The sequence below is a fragment of the Jaculus jaculus genome, chromosome 2, assembly GCF_020740685.1.
Source record: "Jaculus jaculus isolate mJacJac1 chromosome 2, mJacJac1.mat.Y.cur, whole genome shotgun sequence".
NCBI classification, from domain to species: domain Eukaryota; kingdom Metazoa; phylum Chordata; class Mammalia; order Rodentia; family Dipodidae; genus Jaculus; species Jaculus jaculus.
The window spans coordinates 9,669,365-9,693,620 of record NC_059103.1 but is presented as its reverse complement, the minus strand read 5'-3'; the positions used below and the strand labels follow the sequence as shown (position 1 = coordinate 9,693,620).

General features: G+C 49.2%; 1 protein-coding gene across 1 annotated transcript; it reads left to right on the top strand.

The window, feature by feature from the left end:
- Window positions 1–913: 913 nt before the first annotated feature.
- On the top strand, window positions 914–23,111 carry Actl6b (actin like 6B). The gene is made up of 14 exons (XM_004666307.2): window positions 914–1,014; window positions 1,446–1,522; window positions 1,733–1,898; window positions 2,243–2,343; window positions 15,943–16,040; window positions 17,206–17,300; window positions 17,383–17,489; window positions 19,157–19,246; window positions 19,378–19,439; window positions 20,828–20,942; window positions 21,087–21,167; window positions 21,268–21,363; window positions 22,354–22,440; window positions 22,849–23,111. Exons 1-14 carry the CDS (start codon window positions 990–992, stop codon window positions 22,927–22,929), a joined length of 1,281 nt encoding a protein of 426 aa, XP_004666364.1. The 5' UTR covers window positions 914–989; the 3' UTR covers window positions 22,930–23,111.
- Window positions 23,112–24,256: the final 1,145 nt, after the last annotated feature.

Below are 24,256 nucleotides of genomic sequence, written 5' to 3'. Positions count from 1 at the left end.
TCAAGGTACTTGCTTGCAAATCCTGCTGGTTTGGGTTCCAATTCCCCAGCACCCACATAAAGTGGTACATACATCTGGCATTTATTTGCAGCAGCAACGCATGCACTCACACACCCACGCAAATAAATAAAGCTTTTAAAAAGAGCAAGTGTCTGAATAGAGGAATAGATCAAGGGGATTAATACTGGGTTAGGCACATGCCTACGTGTACATGTGTGCACATACACACATGTGTAAGCATGTATGCAGCATGTGCATGAGTGAGGCCCACACACCAGGGGACGTATAGCAAAAGAGGGACCATCAGAAAGACAAAGCCTACAAAACCTAAGAACCCAGGTTCGATTCCTCAGTGCCACTGAAAACCAGAAGCACAAAGTGGCGCATGCATCTAGAGTTCGTTTGCAGCTGCGAGAGACACTGCGCTTGCTTGCTCTCAATCTCTCTCCCTCCCTCCCTCCCTCTCACAAATAAATAAATAAAAGACTGGGTGGAAAGAAAGATGGAGACACGCTTTCTCCGTCCGATCTGTCTCTATCTTTCCATCTCTCCCTCTCCCTGTGATTATATTCAGGTTCTGAATGTGGTAGAAAGAGGATGGGCTACTGTTGGGGGCCTGGGCTGCCACCTCCCCAAACTGCAGATTCGAAAGCAGACAACATTCCATTCGTCCCCGTACGTAATCCTCGCCTCCGTCTCTTTCCTACTGTCCTTTCTCACGCCTGTTCCTTCGGTCCTAGCTGTTGGTCCATCACCCCCTCCGGACCGCAAAAGGCAGAGGCGTCTGCCCCTTTAAAAAGCAAGGGCCCCCCGGCAGGGTTATTGTCTCTCCTCGCAGCCAATCAGCGGCACCGCTGGGGGCGGGGAATCCAACCCTTGATTGGTCACCGCGCGCCCCGCCCCGCGCGGGATCCCGGGAGCTGTCCGGCCGCCTCGGTGCTGATCCCGCCGCCGCCCACGGGCCGCGAGCCGCCGAGAGAGGGGGCACTATGAGCGGGGGCGTCTACGGCGGAGGTGAGCCGGACTCGGGTTGGTTTGGAGCTCGCGGCTTCGCCCTGCAGTCCTGCGCCCCGAATCCGCGAGTCCCAAGCCCTGGGTACCCCTGGGCCTGTCATCCCCGCGCTGGAGCGGGTCCAGCTCGAGACCGGGGTCTCGCGCCACTTCTGCCTCGCGTCCTCCCCGACACACACCGAGCATGCATGCGCCCGTGCGCACCTCTCCACCCTTCAACCCACCGCCACCGGGCCACTGGCCAAGCGCGGACTCCGGTGGCCTGAGCCTTCACTCCCAGGACCCCATCAGCTCCAGGTTGAGGTCCCACCTGCTCCCCCTGGCTGATGGTAGAGGTGGCTAGACTGAGGCTGTGCGTCCCAGCTACCCCGGGCGGAGGGGGTGGGGACGGAGTTTGGGGGAGGTCCCCTGACACGTCTGTCTCCCCCACACAGATGAAGTGGGAGCGCTGGTCTTTGATATTGGCTCCTTCTCGGTCCGCGCTGGGTACGCTGGGGAGGACTGTCCCAAGGTGAGACTTCCAGTACCCCTCCCCAAATCCCCGAGGGTTCTGTCTACCTTGCCTGGAGGAATGACCCAAGGGCTCACAGCGCATCCAAAAAGTTCCCGCTGAGTGGGAACATGCGACTTAACCCAAGCGCGGTCTGAAGGCCTTGAGCGCTACTGGGCAAGGGGCAAGAGGGTGAGCTTGCTACTTCCTGCCCATCCTTCGCTTTGCCAGGCTGACTTCCCCACCACGGTGGGGCTGCTGGCCGCTGAGGAGGGGGGCGGGCTGGAGCTGGACGGGGAGAAAGAGAAGAAAGGGAAGATCTTCCACATCGACACCAACGCGCTGCACGTACCTCGGGATGGAGCGGAGGTCATGTCACCCCTGAAGAATGGCATGAGTAAGAGGTCCCCATCTACCACCTCCTGGCAAACACTGGAAGCCCACCCCACCGCCCTCACAACTGGGTACACACCACCCCCACCACACCACCCCCCCACACACACACCCACGAACTCTTCTTCCCACGTGCCAAGGGCCTCTTCACTGCTCCTCACAGCTGCCTGGTCCTCAGCCCAGGGCCCCCCCCCCAATCACATTTTGGGACTCGGGGAAGGGAGACTGTGTGCTGAAGTTGGACTCCCCAGCCCAGACTTGGCCTTTTTCCTTTTTCTTCCTGTCTCTGATCCCTGCCTTCCTCCCCATCTGTATCTGTCTGTCCACGCTGGTCCTTTGTCCCCTCAGTCGAGGACTGGGAATGCTTCCGAGCTATCTTGGACCACACCTACAGCAAACATGTCAAGTCTGAGCCAAAGCTGCACCCCGTGCTCATGTCTGAGGCCCCGGTGAGTGCTTCATCCAGACCCACATCCAGCCCCGGGTCCCCGAAGCCGCATCCTTTCCACCATCACTTCTGACTGAGAGCCACGGCTGTCAGTCATGGTTCACCTTTCTCAGATTTCCTTTCCAGCACTGCCATCTTGAAACGCGTTCCTCCTTCCATGGCTTAGTCTCCATCCCTCCTTCTCTCTTCCAGCTCTATCCACTCCACCGCACTTGGTTGTCTCCCCACCCTCACTTCAATTTGGGGGCAACATTATGTAGACACATAAATTGGTTGGTGGGGGGGCGTTATAGCTCAGTTGGCAGAGTGCTTGCCTGGCATGTACAAAACCCTGAGCTCAACACTCAGAACAACTACAACAACAAAAATGTCAAACCTGGAATTTCAGCACATCCTCAGTTGTGCAGTGAGTTCAAGGCCAGCGTGCCTAGCATGCAGGAAGCCCTGAGTTCCATCGCCAACAACACATAAAACAGGCCTGTTATCTTAACAGTTAGGAAGTGGAGGCAGGAGGATGGGGAATTCAAGACCAGCCTGGGCTACATGAGACCATGTCTCAAAAAATAATCGATTTAGCCAGGTATGGTGGTGCATGTCTTTAATCTCAGCAATTGGGAGGCAGAGGTAGGAAGATCGCCATGACTTAGAGGCCACCCTGAGACTATATAGAGAATTCCGGGTCAACTTGGGCCAGAGTGAGGCCCTACCTCAGAATACCAAAATAAATAAATAATAATCAATTTGAGTTATAAATTATATTAAGATAAAAATAGACAGTTTTAATGTTTCTTTTCCATTCCATTTTGCAAAGGTAACTGCTTTCTGACCTTTTAGCTAATTTTTAAATATTTCCTTCCATGTCTCTGTTTTGGGTTTCGTATGTATGTGTACTATGTATTTTTAATGATTTTAATATATTTTAATTTACTTATTTGCTTGTGTGTGTGTGTGTGTATGCCAAAGTTTCTTGCTGCTGAAAACAAACACCAAGTGCATGCACCACTTTTTGTTTTGTTTTGTGTTTTTGGTTTTTCTAGGTAGGGTCTCACTCTGGTCCAGGCATGCACAACTTTTAAGTGTACTTTAGAAGTATTTTATTTATTAATTAACCTATTATATATATACTTTTATTTTACTTTATTTATTTGAGAGAGAGAAATGGAGAGATAGAGGCAGGTAGAGAGAATGGGTGCACCAGGGTCTTCAGCCACTGCAAACAAACTCCAGACGCATGTGCCACCTTGTGCATATGGCATACGTGGGTCTTGGGGAATCAAACCTGGGTCCTTTGGCTTTACAGGCAAGCGCCTTATCCACTAAGCCATCTCTCCAGCCCTCAGTTTATATTCTTCTCTAACTACGTTGGCTAGTAACCGCTGAGACAGGCATAAAAGTAGGGTCACTTTTAAATTCCTGTGCATTTTTTTCTGTTCCCTAGAACTAAAAGCTTAGTTAGTTTAGTTTTCTTTTACCCTCTTAGTTTTCTATTTATTATTATGGTCTTAAGTTACTCATCAATTATTATTATTATTATTATTATTATTATTATTATTATTATTTTGGTTTTTCAAAGTAGGGTCTCACTCTAGCTCAGGCTGACCTGAGATTCACTATGGAGTCTCAGGGTGGCCGTGAACTCACGGCAATCCTCCTACCTCTGCCTCCCGAGTGTTGGGATTAAAGACATGCGCCACCACACTCGGCTTATTCATCAATTATTTATGTTGTTTTTTTTTTTCCTTTTCCTTTTTCTTTTTTTTTTTTAAGGTAGGGTCTCACTCTGGCCCAGGCTGACCTGGAATTAACTATGTAGTCTCAGGGTGGCCTCAAACTCACAGCAATCCGCCTACCTCTGCCTCCCAAGTGCTGGATTAAAGGCGTGTGCCACCATGCCCAGCTTTTATCTATGTAGTTTTTTAATTTTTACTTATTTATTTGAGAGAAAATCAGATATGAGAGAGAGAGAGGGAATGGGCACAACAGGGCTGGAAGCCAAATTCTCCAGCTGCTGCAAATGAACTCCAGACACATGTGCCACCTTGTGCATCTGGCTTACATGGGTACTGGGGTATTGAACCTGGGTCCTTTGGCTTTTTAAGGCAAGTGCATTACCTGGTAAGCCATCACTCCAGCCCATCTAAGTCTTTTCTCAAGACATTAATTACATTAGATATTTATTAATTTCATATTCTGAAAGACATCTCTCTTGGAGCCCTCTGACATGTTCTTCGACCTCCTATCGCACATGAGAGAGCAGCTGTTACCCCAACATTTTTCTTCAGTATCTCCTTGGAGAATTATTTTGCTGCTCTTCTGAGAAGTTGGTTCCTCTACTTACCCCTGTGTCAGGAGTTGTTTTGAATGACTCCTTTCCTTGATTTACTCCTTTGTTCTCACACAGAAGGTGCTCTAGTAACTTCCCTAGAAATGTATAGGAAACAATTTTTCTTTTAAGACCTTGCATAGCTGTCCTTAGGTTGACAGTTTAGCTAGGTATCATACTTCAGGTTTGAAGGCATTTTTCTTCAGATCTTCAAGGAACATCTCCACTGTTTTCCAACATCTATTGTTGATAATAAGAAGGTTGAAGCCATCTGAATGCTGTTTTGCTCTGGTGGTTTTATATTATTATTATTATTATTATTATTATCATTATCATTATCATTATTATTATTGTTTCAGAGGGAGGGGAAGAGAGGGAGGCAGAGAGAATTAGCACACTAGGTCCTCAGCTTCTGAAATTAGATGCTTGTGCCACCTAGTGAGCGTGTGCAACCTTGAACTTGCCTCACCTTTGTGATTGTGGCTTATGTGGGATCTGGAGATTCAACATGGGTCCTTAGGTTTTGCAGGCAAGCACCTTAACTGCTAAGCCATCTCTCCAGCCCTCTGGTGGTTTTTAAAATTTATGAATGCTTATAGAGCTTTTCACGCCATCTTAAGTATCTTGAGTGAAATTTCATCATATTATGAACTGCTATTAGTTTATTTTCATTCATTGCTCTTGGTATATTCCATCTGGAAAAATGTCTTTCAATTGAATGAATTACTTTTAAATTTTTATTTCAGTGTTGGAGAGGGCATGCTAGGGCCTTTTGCTACTGCAAATGAACACCAAATGTTAAATGCCATTTCATTTTGTGCATCTGGCTTATGTTGGTGGCTTGAAAATTGAACCTGGATGGTAGGCTTGCAAGCAAGTGACTTTAACCACTGAACCATTCTCCCAGCCCCTCAATTGAGTGAATTTTTAAAATTGTGTATTATTTGTTTCTTTGAATTTCTTTCTTTTTATATTTTATTTTATTTTATTTTTTTGGCTTCTCAACATAGGGTCTTGCTCTAGCCCAGGCTGACCTGGAGTTCAGTATGTAGTCTCAGGGTGGCCTTGAACTCATGACAATTCTCCTACCTCTGCCTTCCAAGTATTGGGATTAAAGGCATGTGCCACTATGCCTGGCTGTTTCTTAGCATTTCTTCTGTGCCCTCTTTTGAGAAATCTTGTTACTTTGACTTTGCATGTACTGATCCTCTAATTTTCTCAAGAGCCCATTTGGAGGTATTAGCAGGGGAGCACAGCCCCTCGTGTTCCCTTGACTAAAGACTGCCCCTCCTCTGTTTGGGGAAGGTCATGCTCTTTGACAAAGTACACAGCTCTGGAAGGGACCACATACATGGAGCAGTGAGGGAGGAATGGACACCTGCCTAACCAGCCAGATCAGCAGAATCAACGCTGGTGATCAGTGGGGTGACAGATATCACAGTCAGATCACCCCTCACATCCTCTAATTTTCTTATATCTTCTCTTCTTCTATTTTCCATCTTTATCTTTCCCTCTGATTCCCAAGGTATTCTAGCTATGATTTTTTTTTTCATTTCTGCTCCTGTATTCTTAATTTCCCCATGCTAATTTTTTCCTTTATGGATATTATTTTTTTGTGTATCCTGCCCTTGTTTTATGAATATATATCATCTACTTAAATTTTTTAACTTTTATTTATTTGACAGTCAGAGAGAAACAGAAAGAGAGAGAGAGAGAATGGGTCCACCAGGGCCTCTAGCCACTGTAAACAAACTCCAGATGCAGGTGCCACCTTGTGCATCTGGCTTATGTGGGTCCTGGGGAATTGAACCTGGGTCCTTTGGCTTTGAAGGCAAACACTTTAACCACTAAGCCATCCCTCCAGCCTTTTTTGTGTGTATGTGAGGTAGGGACTCAGTCTCCAACCCAGGCTGACCTGGAATTCACTATGTAGTCTCAGGGTGGTCTCAAACTCACAGTGACCCACCTACCTCTGCCTCCCAAATACTTGGATTAAAGGTGTGTGCCACCATGTCAGGGCCTCCAGCCACTGCAATCTAACTCCAGACACATGTGCCACCTTGCGTGCATGTGTGTCTTGTGCTTGTGTCCACTTATGCATCTGGGGAGTGGAACGTTGGTCCCTAGGCTTCGCAGGCTTAACCACTAAGCCATGTCTCCGGCCCTATCATCTATTCCTTTACTAAGGCTGGTCCTGCTTTGTTTTTGGTGTCGGGAATCTTCCTGAGTTCTCTCTTCAGATTACTTTCGTTCCACGCATGCTCATTGTAGAGACTCTTCTCGGGTCTTCTCGGGTACTTGGTTGTCTGTTTCTGTTTAAGGGTGGTGTACTGAAGAGCTGGCAAGAAGCTCAGTGCACAGAGAGAGGGTGTTCACTGTGACCTCTGCATTAGGAATATCTTTTTTTTAAGGTCTGGTCTCACTCTATCCCAGGCTGACCTGGAATTCACTGCAGTCTAATCTAAGAGTGGCTTCAAACTCACAGTAATTCTCCTGTCGCTGCCTCCTGAGTGCTATATAAGATTATCTTAACTAGATGTTTGGGGGAAGGCTTTGATATTGCCATATTTAGATTTTAAAAAATTTAAATATTTTATTTACTTATTTGAGTGAGAAAGAGAGAGAATGGGCACCCCAGATCCTGTAGCTTCTCACTACAAATGTGTGTGGCACCTTCTGCATCTGGCTTTATGTAGGTTCTGAGGAGTCGAACCTGGGTCCTTTGGCTTTGCCAGTAAGTGCTTTAACCATTAAGCCACCTCATCAGCCTTGATCTTTACCTTTCTTTTCTTTTCTTTCTTTTTTTTTTTTTTTTTGTTTTTTGGTTTTTTTTGTTTGTTTGTTTTTCAAGGTAGGGTCTCGCTCTAGCCCAGGCTGACCTGGAATTCACTTGGTAGTTTCAAGGTGACCTTAAACTCATGGTGATCCTCCCACCTCTACCTCCCAAGTGCTAGGATTAAAGGTGTGTGCTACCACACTCAGCTCATATTTAGATTTATTTATTATTTTTACTATTATTGTTATTTGGTTTTTAGAGGTAGGGTCTCACTCTAGCCCAGGCTGACCTGGAATTCACTATGCAGTCTCAGGGTAACCTCAAACTCACAGCAGTCCTCTTACCTCTGCCTCCCAAGTGCTGGGATTAAAGGCATGCGTTGCCACGCCCTGCTAGATTTATTTTTATTTTTAATTTTTCTGTTTATTTTTATTTATTTATTGAGAGCAACAGACAGAGAGGGAAAGAGGCAGAGAAAGAGAGAGAGAGAGAGAGAATGGGCACATCAGGGCCTCCAGCCACTGCAAATGAACTCCAAATGCGGGCACCATCTTGTACATCTGGTTTACGTGGGTACTGGGGAATCGAGCCTAAAACTGGGGTCCTTAGGCTTCACAGGCAAGTGTTTAACCACTAAACCATCTCTCCAGCCCCAGATTTATTTATTTATTTATTTATTGTTTTCAAGGTAGGGTCTCACTCTAGCTCAGGCTGACTTGGAATTCACTATGTAGTCTCAGGGTGGTCTTGAACTCACAGCAATCCTTCTACCTTTGCCTCCCCAGTGCTGGGATTAAAGACATATGCCACCACACCTGGCTTAGATTTATTTATTTTTATTCTTATTTTTTGGTTTTTCAAGGTAAGGTCTCACTCTAGCCCAGGCTGACCTGGGATTCACTATGGAATTCGCTCTCAGGGTGGCTTTGAACTCATGGTGATCCTCCTACCTCTGCCTCCCGAGGGCTGGGATTAAAGCCATGTGCCACCACACCCAGCTTCATCTTTAGATGTTTTGATGTGATCCCACAAACTTTCCTGGCTGCCCCTTTCTTGGAATGAGTATTCTTAGCATTCCATATACTTGTGCACGGTGCTACTGAGTTCTCTGAAGCACAGTGACTCACTTCCATCCGTGTCACACATCCCATCCATTTAGGGACCGCACAGCTTCCCACTCTGGAGAATAAACTTCCAGTCTGCTGAAGCTGAGTTGCTCAGTAGCCCAGTGACATGGAGTTTGATAGAGTTCAGGGGTCTACTCCAGAAATAGCTTGCTGCATAGCCTTGACTGACCTGGAACTCACTATATAGCCTGGTCTAGGCTCAGACTCACAATCCTCCTGCCTCAGTTTTTTTTTTTTTTTTCCCAGTGTTGAGATTACAGATCTAGATCTACACACGTTTCTTCTATGGGCATATCTCTTCTGGATTTCTCATACAGACAGGAACCATACACCATGACTTTTCAACGTGTCAGTATTTTGTTTTGTGCTGGGGATTGAACCGATAGCATCACACATGCTAAGCATGACTTCTACCGCGGCGCTGCCTCCTAGCCCTGCATCTGCATGCTTTCACTTCAAGTATTTCTCATGTTCATCCATGTTGTAACATGTATCAGCTCTTCGTTCCTTGTTGTGGCTAAATACTATTCCATTGTACAGATAAACCACACTTTATTTATTCATTTATTCACCCATCCATTAGCTATTGTGGTTAATGCTATTATAAACATTTGTGAGCACAGATTTGTTTGAGTGCTGTGTTCAGTCCTTCTGGGTGTGGATTTAGGAGAGGGTATGATCTGGCTTCTATGGAAATTCTCTCTTTTTTGTGGGGGGAGGGTTCTAGATAGGGTCTCACTCTAGTCCAGGCTGACCTGGAATTCACTCTGTAGTCTCAGGCTGGCCTCAGACTCACAGCAATCCTCCTATCTCAGCCTCCCGAGCGCTGGGATTAAAGACGTGCACCACCATACCTGGTTTTGTTATGGAACATCTATGTTTACCTTTTTAAAACATATATTAGCAGGGACTTTTTAAAAATTTTTTGTTTATTTTTATTTATTTATTTGAGAGAGAGAGGCAAATAGACAGAGAAAGTGAGCGAATGGGTGCGCCAGGGCCTCCAGCCTCTGCAAACGAACTCCAGACGCGTGCGCCCCCTTGTGCATCTGGCTAACGTGGGTCCTGGGGAATTGAGCCTCAAACCGAGGTCCTTAGGCTTCACAGGCAAGCGCTTAACCGCTAAGCCATCTCTCCAGCCCAATTAGCAGGGACTTTTGCCACTGCAAGCAAACTCCAGATGCATGTGTAGCTTTGTGTCTGGCTTTTTTTTTGTTGTTGTTGTTGTTTTGGTTTTTGAGGTAGGGTCTCACTCTAACCCAGGCTGACCTGGAATTCGCTATGGAGTTTCAGGGTGACCTCGAACTCATGGCGATCCTCCTACCTCTGCCTCCCGAGTGCTGGGATTAAAGGCGTGCACCACCACGCCCGGCTGTGTCTGGCTTTATATGGGTGCTAGGGAAGAAATCAAAGCGTGGACCAGCAGGCTTTGTAAGCAAGTAAGTCTCTTTAGCCACTGAGTGATCTCCTCAGATCCCTATACTTCCTCTTTTTTTTTTTTTTTTTTTTTTTTTTTTTTTTTTTTGAGATATCGAACTCACAGCAATCCTCCTACCTCTGCCTCCTAAATGCTGGGGTTAAAGGTGTGCACCACCACGCACGCCCACTTTCCCGGCGCTTAACTTTTTGAAGAGCCACCAACTACTTTCTACAGTAGCTGAACCATTTCACATTCCTGTCAGCAATGTAAGAAGGTTCCAATTTCTTGTCAGCACTTGCTACTTTCAGGTTTTTAATTGTCATCATCACTCTAGTGGGTGGAAAGTGGGACCTCATTATGCCTTTGATTTGCATTTCTCCAGTGACTGATGACGCTTAAATGCATTTCCCTAGTGGCATTTCTTCATGAGCTTTTAGTTTCTAAAAGCCTCTCTGTCTCCCTCTCCCCCCACCGTGTGTGTGTATATGTGTGTGTGTGTGTACATATAGTGTGTATATGTGCATGTGTAGATGCGTGCACCCTGGGTACATGTACCTGGAGCCTAGCTAAAGGCTGTCAGGTGTCCTCCTCTGTCTCTCTTCCACCGTGGTTCCCTGAGGCAGTCTCTCGCTGAACCTGGAGTTCCCTGGTTTTCAGTCAGACTGACTGACCAGGAAGCCGCAGAGGTACTCCTGTCTCGGCTTCACCTCCTCCTTCAGCACTGGGGTGACAAGTATGCACAACTGTGCTTTTTTTTTTTTTTTCCTTTTTCTTTTTTTAGGCAGGGTTTCACTCTAGCCCAGGCTGACCTGGAATTCACTATGGAGTCTCAGGCTGGCCTCGAACTCACAGCGATCCTCCTACCTCTGCCTCCCAAGTGCTGGGATTAAAGGTGTGCGCCCCCACGCCCGGCCCAGGCCTTTCTTTTTATGTGGGCTATGAGGATCAAACTCAAGTCCTCATGCTTGCACGTGAAGTGCTCTTATTCACTGAGCCATCTCCCAATTTTAGTATATCTTTTATTTTATTTTATTGGTTTTTCAAGGTAGGGCTTTACTCTAACCCAGGCTGACCTGGAATTCATTATGTCATCTCAGGGTGGCCTTGAGCTCATGGCAATCCTCCTACCACTACCTTCTGAGTGCTGGGATTAAAGGTGTGCGCCATCACAGCCAGCTTAGTATATCTGCTTTTATTTTTATTTATTTATTTATTTATTTGACAGAGAAAGAAAGAGAAAAAAAATGGGTGCACCAGGGCCTCCAGCCACTGCAAATGAACTCCAGATGTTTGTGCTCCCTTCTGCATCTGGCTAACACGGGTCCTGGGGAATGAAACCTGGGTCCTTTGGCTTTGCAGACAAACGACTTAACCGCTAAGCCATCTTTCCTGCCTGTATATCTATTTTTTTTATTAATCTTATTTTATTTTTTCTCAAATTTTAAAAACATTTTCCATGATTATAAAAAATATCCTATGGTAATACCCTCCCTCCCCCCTCTTTTTCCTTTGAAATTCCATTCTCCATCATATCCCCTCCCCATCTCAATCAGTCTCTCTTTTATTTTGATGTCGTGATCTTTCCCTCCTCTTATGATGGTCTTGTGTAGGTAGTGTCAGGCACTATGAGGTCATGGATATCCAGGCCATTTTATGTCTGGAGGGAGCACGTTGTAAGGAGTCTTACCCTTCCTTTGGCTCTTACATTCTTTCCACCACCTTTTCCACATTAGACCCTGAGCCTTGGACGGTGTGATCGAGATGTTACTCAGTAATCTAGTCACTTATTTCCAGCACCATGATGCTTTCTGAGTCATCCCAAGGTCACTGCCATCTGAAAAGAGAAGGTTCCCTACCAAAAGTGAGAGTAGCATTAATATAAGGGTATGAATATTAAGAGAAGTGCTTACTGGACAGTTTGATAAGCATAGTATATACACTTATCCAGACATCAGCAGATGTTACATTCCCAGGGCTCACGACAACCCCTGTTTTAAGTTTTCAATATCAGGGATGTATTTCCTCCCTTGGAGTGGGCCCCCAGTCCAATTGGACGTAAATCTATTTTTTTTTTTTTTTTTGAGGTAGGGTCTCATTCTGGCTCAGGCTGACCTGGAATTCACTATGTAGTCTCAGGGTGGCCTCGAACTCACAGCGATCCTCCTACCTCTGCCTCCCGAGTGCTGGGATTAAAGGCGTGCGCCACCACGCCCGGCTCTATTTTTTTTAATTTTATTTATTTATTTGAGAGCGACAGACACAGAGAGAAAGACAGAGGGAGAGAGAGAGAATGGGCGCGCCAGGGCTTCCAGCCTCTGCAAACGAACTCCAGACGCGTGCGCCCCCTTGTGCATCTGGCTAACGTGGGACCTGGGGAACTGAGCCTCGAACTGGGGTCCTTAGGCTTCACAGGCAAGTGCTTAACCGCTAAGCCATCTCTCCAGCCCCGTATATCTATTTTTTAATGTCTTTTTTAAAAAAAAATTTTCTGGGACCTTGGATGGGAATAAAATGAGATGTTTATTTTTGATCCTTGACTGTGACCTTTAAAATTTCTAGCTGGTGCTGGGCATGATGGTGCCCACTTTTAATCCCAGCACTCGGAAGGCAAAGGTAGGAGGATTACTGCGAGTTGAAGGCCAGCCTGGAACTACAGAATGAGTTCCAGGTAGGCGTGGACTTGAGTGAGACCCTACATCGAAACAACAACAACAGGAATTTCTAGCTGGCACGGGCCTGTAACCCCAGCCCTTGGGAGTCCAGCACCACAGGGTCACAAGTTCAAGGTCAGCTTGGGTTACACAGTAAGATCCTACCCTAAAATGAATAATAAAATCAATTAGGTAAAATAAAATTCTTGGGATTAGGGAAATGGATTAGTGGTTCAAAGCACTTGCTCTTCAAGTCTACTGACCAGAGTTCAGATGTCCAGCACCCATGTAAAGCCAGATGCTCAATGGCGTATGCATCTGTAATCCCAATGCATTTATGGTGATAGAAGCGAAGATGGAAGAGAATCCCAAAGCTTGCAGGCCAGCTTCTCAGGCCTTCCCAGTGGGAGGGCAACAAGATAGACCCTTTCTCAAGCAAGGTGGAAGGAGACAGCCAACACCTTGAGGTTAACCTCTGATCTTCACACACACATACAAAAAAGAAAAAAAGAAAAAAGAACACAGAAGCCAGGCATGGTGGTTCGCACCTTTAATCCCAGCACTTGGGAGGCAGATGTAGGAGGATTGCAGTGAGTTTGAGGCCACCCTGAGACTACACAGTGAATTGCAGGTCAGTTTGGACCAGAGTGAAACCCTACCTCAAAAAACAAACAAACAAAAACCAAGTAAATTCTTCCCACACATAGTGCACATGACTATAAGATTACATGAGATCTTGTCTAAAAAAAAAAAGGAAAAATAAGCTGGCGTGGTGGCACTTATCTTTAATCCCAGCATTTGGGAGGCAGAGGTAGGAGGATTGCTGTGAGTTCGAGGTCAGTTTGAGACTACATAGTGAATTCCAGGTCATCCTGGGCTAGAGTGAGACCCTTCTCCTCCCCACTAAAAAAAAGAAAAATAAAATTCTTAGCGAGGCATGGTCATGGGGCTGTTACCCCAGCTCTTAGGATGCTGACATAGGAGAGTTAAGGACTCAAAAGTCTGGGATATAGCTCAGTGGAAGAGCACTTGTCTAGCATACAAAAGGCCCTGGGTTCACTAGCCAGTACCTAAAAAAAAAAAAAAGATCTGGGCATGGTGCCACACGCCTTTAATCCCAGCACTCGGGAGGAGGCAGAGGTAGGAAGATCGCCATGAGCTCGAGGCCACCCTGAAACTACATAGTGAATTCCAGATCAGCCTGACCTAGAGCGAGACCCTACCTCAAAAAAAAAAAAAGAAAAAGAAAAAGAAAAAGAAAAAGAAAAAGGAAGAAAAGAAAGAAAGAGAGCTGGAGAGGTGGCGCAGCTGTTAATGGTACTTGCTTACAAAGCCTGCTCACAAGGGTATGATTCCCTAGTAAAGCCAGACACACAAAGTGGCTCATGGATCTGGAGTATATTTGCACTGTCAAGTGGTCCTGATGTGACTGTTCTCTCTCTCTCTCTCCTCACAAATAAATTAATTAAAATTAAGGGGCAAGAGAGATAGCTTAGAGGTTAAGGCACTTGTCTGCAAAGCCTTAGATACATGTTCGACTCTCCAGATCCCATGTAAGCCAGATGCACAAAGGTGAGGCAAGTACAAGGTCACATGTGCCCAGTAGGTAGCACATCTGGAGTTTGATTATAGTGGCTGAGGCTCTGATATGCCAATTCCCTCTCTGTCTCTCTCTCGCTACCTCTAAAATAAAAGAAAAATAATTAAAAATAAGATAAAATAAAAATAGACAGGCATGGTGGTGCATGCCTTTAGTCTCAGCAGTCTCCAGGTTAGAGAGAGACCCTACCTTGAAAATCCTAAAAAATTAATTTAATTTAATTTTTTTTAAGCCAGCCCTGAGATTACATAGTGACTTCCAGCTCAGCCTGGCCTAGGGTGAGAAGACCCTACCTCAAAAAACCAAAAGAAGAAATAAAAGAAAATCTGGGTGTGGTGGCACACTCCTGTAATCCCAGCACTCAGGAGGCAGAGGTAGAAGGATCGCCATGAGTATAGAGTGAGGGCAGCCTGGAGATATAAAGTGAGTTCCAGGTCAGCCTGGGCCAGAGTGAGACCCTACCTCAAAAATAAATATATAAAGTAAATAATAAAAGAGGGCTGGGAAGATGGCTCAGCACTTAAAGTCCCTTGCTTGCAAAGCCCACTGGCCCCCATGTAAAGCTAGATGCACAGATTGACGCACACATCTGTAGTTCGTTTGCAGGGGTAAGAGGCCCTGGCAGGCCCACACTCTCTCTTTTTCTCTCATTGTCTCTTTATCTGCAAAGCGTAGGGTCCCATGTTCTACTCTCCAGGTTCCACGTAAACCAGATGCACAAGGTGACGCAAACACACAAGGTTACACATGTGCACAAGATGGTGTACACATCTGGAGTTCAATTGCAGTGGCTGGAAGCTCTCGCTCTCCCCCTCTCTCTCTCTCATTAAAAAAATAATAATAAAAAAAAGAAAGGAAGGCTGAACATGGTAGCACATGCCTTTAATCCCAGCACTCTGGAGGCAGGGGTAGAAGGATCACCATGAGTTTGAGGTCACCCTGAGATTACGTAGTAAATTCCAGGTCAGCCTGACTTAGAGTAAAATTTTGCCTCAAAACAAAACAAAACAAAAAAAAAAAAAAAAAAAAAAAAAAAGGATGGAGAGAGAGAGAAGAGGTTAAAAAAAAAAAAAAAAGAATTCAAGGCCAGCCTGGGCTACAGAGTAAAACTCTGTCTCAAAACAAAGTAATAAAATAAAGTAAAATTAAATAAGGTTGGGCCAAGTGTAGTGGCGCTTGCCTTTAATCCCAGCACTCGGGAGGCAGAGGTAGAAGAATCAGTGTGAGTTCAAGGCCAGCCTGAGACAACAGAGTGAGTTCCATGTCAGCCTAGGTTAGAGCCAGGCCCTGCCTTGAAAAACCAAAACAAACAAACAAACAAACAAAAATTAAATAAGGTTGGAATGTTGCTCAATGATCTAGTATCTAGTGCTTACCGAGCACGCATAAGACCCTGGGTTTCATCCTCAGCACCACAAAAACATGTAAAAACAAAATCAAATTCTTCATAGTTCTCACACTGTAAAGGTGTATATGGGTCAAGGCACCTGGCTTCTGTTGCCAGTACCAATTACGTGTGTGTGTGAGTACACGTATATATTTGTGTATGTGTATATGAAGTGAGTGTGAACAGGTGTGCACGGGAGCGTTTGTATATGTAAGCCTGAGTACATATGTTGCTCCGCGTCGTGTGCACGCCTGTGTGAACGCCCACAGGGGCTGCTTCTCTCCCCCGACTGTGCCCTCCCGAACTGTCTCCGCAGTGGAACACGCGAGCCAAGCGGGAGAAGCTGACGGAGCTGATGTTCGAGCAGTACAACATTCCTGCCTTCTTCTTATGCAAGACGGCGGTGCTCACGGCGTATCCTCTGGCTTGAGCCGCGCTGCCTGGGTGGAGAGCCGGGGACGGGTGTGTGATGCACTGAAGCTGATTCCCTGGAGATCGGTATCTTGGGTGGGAAGACACTCCCTCCACCCCACTGGTGCAGAGGGTCCCTCCCAACAGCTTCCCTTTCCTATTCCTGGAATCAGGCCCAGATGGAGACAGTTAGGCCAAGTGGAGAGCAGGGGCCAGGGCCGGACAGAGGAGAAAGTGGCGTAGATACTGAGGCAGATCCTTCCCTGAAAGCCAGCTGCCGTTGCCTTTCATCCTGTTATGTCATGCACTGAACCCTGTGCACGAGGGGACAGGGACCCTAATCAGGGGCTCCATAGGACACAGAACTGCACACAGCTGTCATCCCAGCACTTGGGAGTCTGAGGCAGGTGGATCACAGGTTCAAGGCCAGCCCGGCCTATATAGCATGACTCTGTTTTCAAAAGACAAAAGGAAGGAGCTGGGGCTGTAGCTCAGTGGGTGCTGTGCTTGCGTAGCATGCATGAAGCCGTGTTGTTTGGTCTCCAGCACCGCGTGGACCAGGCATGGTAGTGCATGCTTCTAATGCAAGTGCCGAGGAGGTAGAGGCGGGGGTCGGAAGATCAAGGCCAGCCTCAGTTACAACAGACCCTTCCTCAAACACACACACACACACACATACACACATGGTCTGGACTCGGTGGCTTATTCCTGGAATCCCAGCCCTTGGGAGACTGAGGCAGGAGGACTGTCTTGAGTTTGAGGCCAACTTGTCCTACATAGGAAGTTCAAAGCCAGCCTGGACTACAGAGTGAGATCATGTATCACAAAACAAAACAAAAAGCTGGGCGTGGTGGCGTACACTTTTAATCCCAGGACTCGGGAGGCAGAGGTAGGAGGAGAGCTGTGAGTTCAAGGCCACCCTGAGACTACAGAGTGAATTCAGCCTGGGCTAAGGTGAGACCCTATCTCGAAAACCAAAAAATAGAGAGAGACTGAGGTCTCACGAGCTGATGTTTGGGAGATGGGCGGTAAATCAACAGGAGATGTTTGTAGCGGGGAGGGGGGCGATCGCCCCAGACTCAGGGAAAGCAGACAGAACCAGACCAGGTCCAGGCCCAGTTCCCTCATGCGGCGCTGCTATTTCTTTAACTGGCCTGTCTCACCCCAGCTTCGCAAACGGACGCTCTACGGGCCTCGTGCTGGACAGTGGGGCCACCCACACCACGGCCATTCCAGTACATGATGGCTACGTCCTGCAGCAAGGTGGGGCCTCGGCGAGAGCCGGGCAGCGGGGGGGGGGGGTGGCATGGGCGGGGCCGGGCCCTGGCACTGCCTCTCCTTCCAGGTATCGTCAAGTCGCCGCTGGCAGGGGACTTCATCTCCATGCAGTGCCGGGAGCTCTTCCAGGAGATGGCGATTGACATCATCCCCCCTTACATGATCGCAGCCAAGGTGGGGTCTCCGCCACCTGTAACCCTGGACTGACCCGTGAGATATCAGAGCGAGAAGCAGCGAAGTCTTCCTAGAGATCACGAGTCCAGTTCCTCACTTCACTGAGATGGGGACATGTGGAGGGACATGGCCCAAGCCATACACTCCACAGGCAGCATACATATGTGGGCCAGTGTCATGGGTTCTGGAGTCCAATTAACCGAGGTTCAAGAGAGGGGTGTGGTGGCACACGCCTGTAATCCCAGCCCTTGGAAAGTTCAGGCAGGAAGACCAGAATGTCAAGGTCATCTTTGGCTTATAGAATTCAAAGCCAGCCTGAGCTCCAATGAGCTCCTTTCTGAGGAAAAAACGGGAGGCTGTGGATGGAGCTCCGGGGGTGGAGAGCTTGTGCAGCATGCAAGAGGTCCTAGGTTCAGTCCCTAGCACTGCATAAACCTGGGCGTTGGAACATGCCTGTAATCCCAGCACTCGGGAGGTAGAGGCAGTAAGATCAGGGGTTCTAGGTTTTCCTCGGCTACCTAGTGAGTTCAAGGCCCACCTCGGCTACACAAGAGTCTGTCTCAAAAACAAACAAATACCCAGGTTCATGTTCTGCCTCCACTATGAAAAAGCTGTGTGACCCAAAGCATTGTAGTAAAACTCCCCAGGCCTCACTTTCTTCTATAAAGCAGGAGAGAGGACCTTGTGAACGTCATATGACACACGTACGTGCAAAGGACCTCTCTGGGCAGCCGCATGGAGCACAGCCCAGGCAAAGGCCTTCCCACATGTCTTCAGCCATCTCTGATTTGGACTCCCCCACCCTTTTCTTTTGTTGTTCCTTTTTCCCCTCCCTCTCTCTCTCCTTTGGTTTTTCAAGGTAGGGTTTCACTCTAGCCAGGCCGACCTAGAATTCACTATGTAGTCTCAGGCTGGCCTCAAACTCATAGTGATCCTCCTACCTTGGACCTCCCAAGTGTTGGAACTAAAGGCGTGCACCCCTACATGAGAAAGAGAGAGAGAGAGAGACAGAGAGACAGAGAGAGAGAGAACCAGGACCTCTAGCAGCTGCAAACAGAATTCCAGATGCATGCACCACTGTGCATCTGGCTTTCTGTGGGTACTGGGGAATCAAACTAGGGTCTTTAAGCTTTATGGGCAAGCACCTTATCTACTGAGCCATCTCTCCAGCCCTCTTTCTTCTTTCTTTCTTTCTTTTTTTTCTTTCTTTCTTTCTTTCTTTCTTTCTTTCTTTCTTTCTTTCTTTCTTTCTTTCTTTCTGTCTCTGCTCTCTCTCTCTCTCTCTCTCTTTCCTTCTTTCTTTGAAAGAGTCTCATGTAGCCCAATCTGGCCTTAAACTCATTACATAGCTAAGGATGACCTTAAGCTTCTGATCCTCCTGCCTCCACCTTCTGGGTGTTGAGATCAGCAGTGTGTCCCACCACACCTGGGTGACGTGGCACTGTGCTAGGCGAGCTCCCTGTCACTCGTGCCACATTGCCAGCCCCGATTCGGGAGCTTTCAGATTAGCGAGTGTCACTCACGCAGCAGGCTTTTGCCATCCTGGCTTTTCTGTCAGGGATGTTCTGGGACGCAGAGCAGACTTCCCAGCGCGGGTCAGCTGCAGAGCTAGCAGTCCTAGGGAGATGGGTGCTGGGCAAGGGTGATTCAAAACGGTATCCTCACAGGAGCCTGTAAGGGAGGGAGCCCCTCCGAACTGGAAGAAGAAAGAGAAGCTGCCTCAAGTCTCCAAGTCCTGGCATAACTACATGTGCAATGTGAGCTTCTGAAACCACCCCCTCCCCAGCTCCTGCTCCCCGCCACGACCAAGGGGGGCTCTGACTAGAGCTGGGGGGAGGGGCTGCACGGCGCTCTGGAAGTCCCGAGCTCACCCTCCCCTGCTTCACAGGAAGTGATCCAGGACTTCCAGGCCTCCGTGTTGCAAGTGTCAGACTCGCCCTACGATGAGCAGTGAGTTGGGGGTCAGCCTGGGGAGGGAGGCGCAAAAGGGGGTCGAACTGAAGCAGGGTGTGGTGGTGGCACTTGCCTGTAATCCCAGCACTCAGAAGCTGAGGCAGGAGAAATGTGTGCTCAAGGCCAGCCTGGGCTACATAGTGAGACCCTGTCTCAAAAACAAACAAAAAAAAAAAAATTAGTGCTACCGGGCGTGGTGGAGCAACCTTTGATCCCAGCACTGAGGAGGCAGAGGTAGGAGGATCACCATGAGTTCAAGGCCACCCTGAGACTACGGAGTGAATCCCAGGTCAGCCTGGGTTACAGAGAGACCCTACCTTGGGAAAAAAAAAAAAAAAAAAAGCATGAGGACTTGGGCTAAAATCCCCAGTACCCATGCAAAGCCGGGTGCAGGGCCATGAGCTTACAGTTCCACTGCTGGGAAGGCGAGGATAGGGGCCCCCTGGGGCTTAGTGGCTAGTCCCCCAAGTCAGTGAGGTCCAGGTTCAGGAAGAGATCCTACATCAAAACAATAAGAGCCTGGCATGGTGGCGCACACCTTTAATCCCAGCACCTGGGAGGCAGAGGTAGAAGGATCCCTGTGGATTCGAGGCCAGCCTGAGACTACATAGTGAGTTCCAGGTCAGCCTGAGCTACAGAGAGACCCTACCTCAAAAGGCCAATACTAATAATCGTAATTATAGTTAAATATAGCAACTGAGAAAGACACTTGACATCCACTTCTGGCCCCCACACACATGGGAATGTACATACATACACACGTGAAAGTACACCATTCCACACACACATACACATCAGAACAACAAAAGTGGAGCTGGAGATGGGGCTCATTTAGTTTGCCTTAGCGTGCACGAGGGGTCAGCCCCACAAGAAACCAGGCAGGATGGTGCACCCTGATAATCCCAGCACTCTAGAAGCAGAGGATCAGGAATTAAAGACATCCTTAGCTACATAACAAGTTTGAGGCCAACTGGGGCTACATGAGACTCTGACCCCCCAAAAAAAGAGAGACGGCCAGTGTGATGGCGCATGTCTTTAGTCCCAGGACTTGGGAGACAGAGGTAGAAGGATCGCTGTGAGTTCGAGGCCAGCCTGGAACTACAGAGTGACCAGCAGACTGAGAAACCCTGCCTCAAAGGAGGTGGAAAGACAGAAGCCATACCCGAAAGTTGTCCTCTCGCCTCCACAGGGACACTGTGGCACATGCAACCCTGTCTCTCTCTCTCTCTCTCTCTCTCTGACACACACACACACACACACACACACACACACACAAATAATGTTTTTTTAAAGGTAGAGGGGGCGCCAGAATTGGGGTTTATGGGAGCCCCACCTGGCAGTCTTTCCTGAGCACCCCAGGCAGGTTCTTGTTCCTTCCTGGTCAGGGTGGCTGCGCAAATGCCCACGGTACATTATGAGATGCCCAATGGCTACAACACCGACTATGGCGCCGAGCGACTCCGCATCCCCGAGGGCCTGTTTGACCCATCCAATGTCAAGGTTTGGCTGGGTGGTCGGCTCCGTTTGGGGTGGGGCTGGTTGGAGCCCATGGGTCCTGTTGTATGGGAGGGGTTGGGAAGGATTACAAGGCTGGGGAGCAGAAGCAACAAGAGACCCCAGAGCCCTTGTCGCCTTTGACCGCAGGGCTTGTCCGGGAACACCATGTTAGGTGTGGGCCACGTGGTGACCACGAGCATCGGCATGTGTGACATTGACATTCGCCCGGTGAGGCCTGAGGCTGAGACTGGGTAAAGGGACTCAGGAGTTGTAGGGAGGGAAGGAGAGCTTCAGCTCTGGACACTCATGTCTCTCCCCTTGCTCGCAGGGCCTGTACGGCAGTGTTATTGTCACCGGTGGGAACACACTGCTTCAGGGTTTCACAGACAGACTAAATCGGGAGCTCTCCCAGAAGACCCCACCAGTAAGAGCCCACTCCTTGCCTCGGGCCCCTGTTTTCCAAACATGGAAATGTTCAGACCTCCTGCTTCCGTGGCTTCCTCCTGCCTCTCAAACCCAGTTCCTTCCCAGAGCCTGACATCAAGGCTAAAAGAAAGCCTGCCTAGAATCCCCCAGTGTGGGCTGGGGGCGTGGCTCAGTGGTAGAGCTCCTGCCTAGAATCCCCCAGTGAGGGGCTAGGGTCCTGGCTCAGTGGAAGGGATCCTGGCTCAGTGGTAGAGCACCTGCCTAGAATCCCCCAGAGAGGGGCTGGGGGTGTGGCTCAGTGGTAGAGCTCCTGCCTAGAATCCCCCAGTGAGGGGCTGGGGGCGTGGCTCAGCGGTAGAGCTCCTGCCTAGAATCCCCCAGTGAGGGGCTGGGGGCGTGGCTCAGTGGTAGAGCTCCTGCCTAGAATCCCCCAGTGAGGGGCTGGGGGCGTGGCTCAGCGGTAGACCTCCTGCCTAGAATCCCCCAGTGAGGGGCTGGGGGCGTGGCTCAGCGGTAGAGCTCCTGCCTAGAATCCCCCAGTGAGGGGCTGGGGGTGTGGCTCAGTGGTAGAGCTCCTGCCTAGAATCCCCCAGTGAGGGGCTGGGGCGTGGTTCAGTGGTAGAGCTCCTGCCTAGAATCCCCCAGTGAGGGGCTGGGGGCGTGGCTCAGTGGTAGAGCTCCTGCCTGGAATCCCCCAGTGAGGGGCTGGGGTGTGGCTCAGTGGTAGAGCTCCTGCCTAGAATCCCCCAGTGAGGGGCTGGGGGCGTGGCTCAGCAGTAGAGCTCCTGCCTAGAATCCCCCAGTGAGGAGCTAGGGTCCTGGCTCACTGGAAGAGATCCTGGCTCAGTGGTAGAGCACCTGCCTAGAATACCCCAGTGAGGGGCTGGGGGCGTGGGTCAGTGGTAGAGCTCCTGCCTAGAACCCCCCAGTGAGGGGCTGGGGGCAGGGCCCAGAAGTACAGCACTTCGCCTGCCTTTTCCACCCTCAGAGCATGCGACTGAAGCTCATCGCCAGCAACAGCACCATGGAACGCAAGTTCAGCCCCTGGATTGGGGGCTCCATCTTGGCCTCACTGGTGAGGGGAAAGGGCCTGACCTAGCACTGAATGTGGGGAAAAGAAGACCCTGACAGCTTTAGTGGCCTTGTCCAACTCCCCGCTCATTTATTCAACAAGGAATTAATGCAGACACGGTGGTAACGAGCAGTTAAGATCTTAAGTTTAAGGTCAGCTTGAACTGTGTAGCAAGACTGTCTTGAAAAACCAAGGGTTGGAAGTATGACTCATCCATGCCTAGAATTCCCCCAGCGAGGGGCTGGGAGAGTGGCTTACCAGAGCTTCCGCCCAGCATGAGTGAGGCCTTCCCTGGATCCCATGCCCAGGACAGCAATCTCTGGCATGAGGGTGGCTGGACCAGTGGGTGCATGTGTGCATGAACAGGTAAGCCATGACAGAGCAAAGAAGGATGTCGCCCCTTCCTCCCAGGGCACGTTCCAGCAGATGTGGATCTCCAAGCAGGAATACGAGGAAGGTGGGAAGCAGTGCGTGGAGCGGAAGTGCCCCTGAGGGCGCCCACCCGCGCGCGTGCGCACACGCACCCTCCAGGAGGGGAGGGGGACGCCAGAGAGGGCGTTTCCCCTGCCAGGCTTCCACGAGCGCAGATCGAAACCCCTCCCGACCCTCCATGCTCCCCCATTGCCCTCTCCTCTCTTCTCATCTTCTTAGATTGTGACGTTTCTGAGTTGAAAGAAGTAAAAATGTTTTAAGAAAAAAAAAAAGTTTGACTTCCTTTGCAGGTGGAGAGTGGGCACAGGGAGGGGAACCAGGGATGGGTGGGTCATACCTACATGGTTGCCAGATCCAAGTGTGGGCGCTGGGGGCACATCCTTGGGAGCCACTGAGTCCTCAGGGGTTTAATCGAGGCCATGCCCCTGGGAGGACCAGCAAGTCAGGAGGTGATGCTGAATGAATCCAGTCTCTGGGCGAGGGTCTGGAGAGAGCCCGCCGTGGGGAAGGGAGTGTGTGGGGGAACCAATCAGGAGGCGGGGCGTGATTGGTGGGCGGGGCCTCAATGCTGGCTTTGGGTCTCTGGGTGCCTTGATCCAGTAACCCCGGACCTGGGGGCTCAGGTGAGCTAGGCTGCGCTGCTGCGGGGAGCCGGGCATAGGTAAGCCCCGAAGCTTCAGGCCTCTCCGGGTCTGGGTTGCAGCTAAGGTTTCCCCCGGGGCAGACCCCAGCAAAGGGGACCTTGAGCTTTCCTAACCAGAGTTACTTGTCCTGGGGTCCACAGCGGGGCTTGGAAATCTGCGGCCTCTGAAACTTCAGGGAAATCAGACATTTGTGCCTATGGTGTGTTTCTGGATCGAGGTTATTGTGCGTTTCATCAGACTCCGTGGCACTTATCTAATCAACACTTTGGTGACTTGAAGAGGTGCCAGTGCTCACAAAGGACCATGGCTTATCCAGGGTCACGTACCTCTGCCCATGCTTAGGCCACACTTCTGCCTCCTCTGATGGTGTGGGGGGCTCTAACCCACAGATCCCTGACCCAGGCCCCTTTGCCAACCTTACCTTACCTTACCTGCCTCTCCCTCCCCAGAAGCCATCAGGGGCCTGACTCCAAAGAGACAGAAATCCATATGGCCAGTTCAAACCCTCAGGTCACTCCAATGGAGTGTCTCCAGTTTTAGGATTCACCTGAGGTCAGCCGGTGTCAGGGCTGATGGAGGGGCCTGTGTTTAGGGAGGCAGGGGGTGGGGTGGAGGGCTATACGTTCAGGGAATCTTCCGTGGTGGCCTGGTGGCCTAGGAGTTAGGAAGCGTTCCTCGGGAACACCTAGAGAGAGGGCTGCAAGCAGGAGAGGAGAGTTGTACCCATCTCCCTTTCCGTCGCG

Coding starts and splice junctions, on each gene's coding strand:
- Actl6b (XM_004666307.2), top strand. CDS start 990: ATGAGCGGGGGCGTCTACGGCGGAG. Junction 16,041..17,205: donor AAGACGGCGGTGCTCACGGC/GTATCCTCTGGC, acceptor GTCTCACCCCAG/CTTCGCAAACGGACGCTCTA. Junction 19,440..20,827: donor GACTCGCCCTACGATGAGCA/GTGAGTTGGGGG, acceptor CTTCCTGGTCAG/GGTGGCTGCGCAAATGCCCA.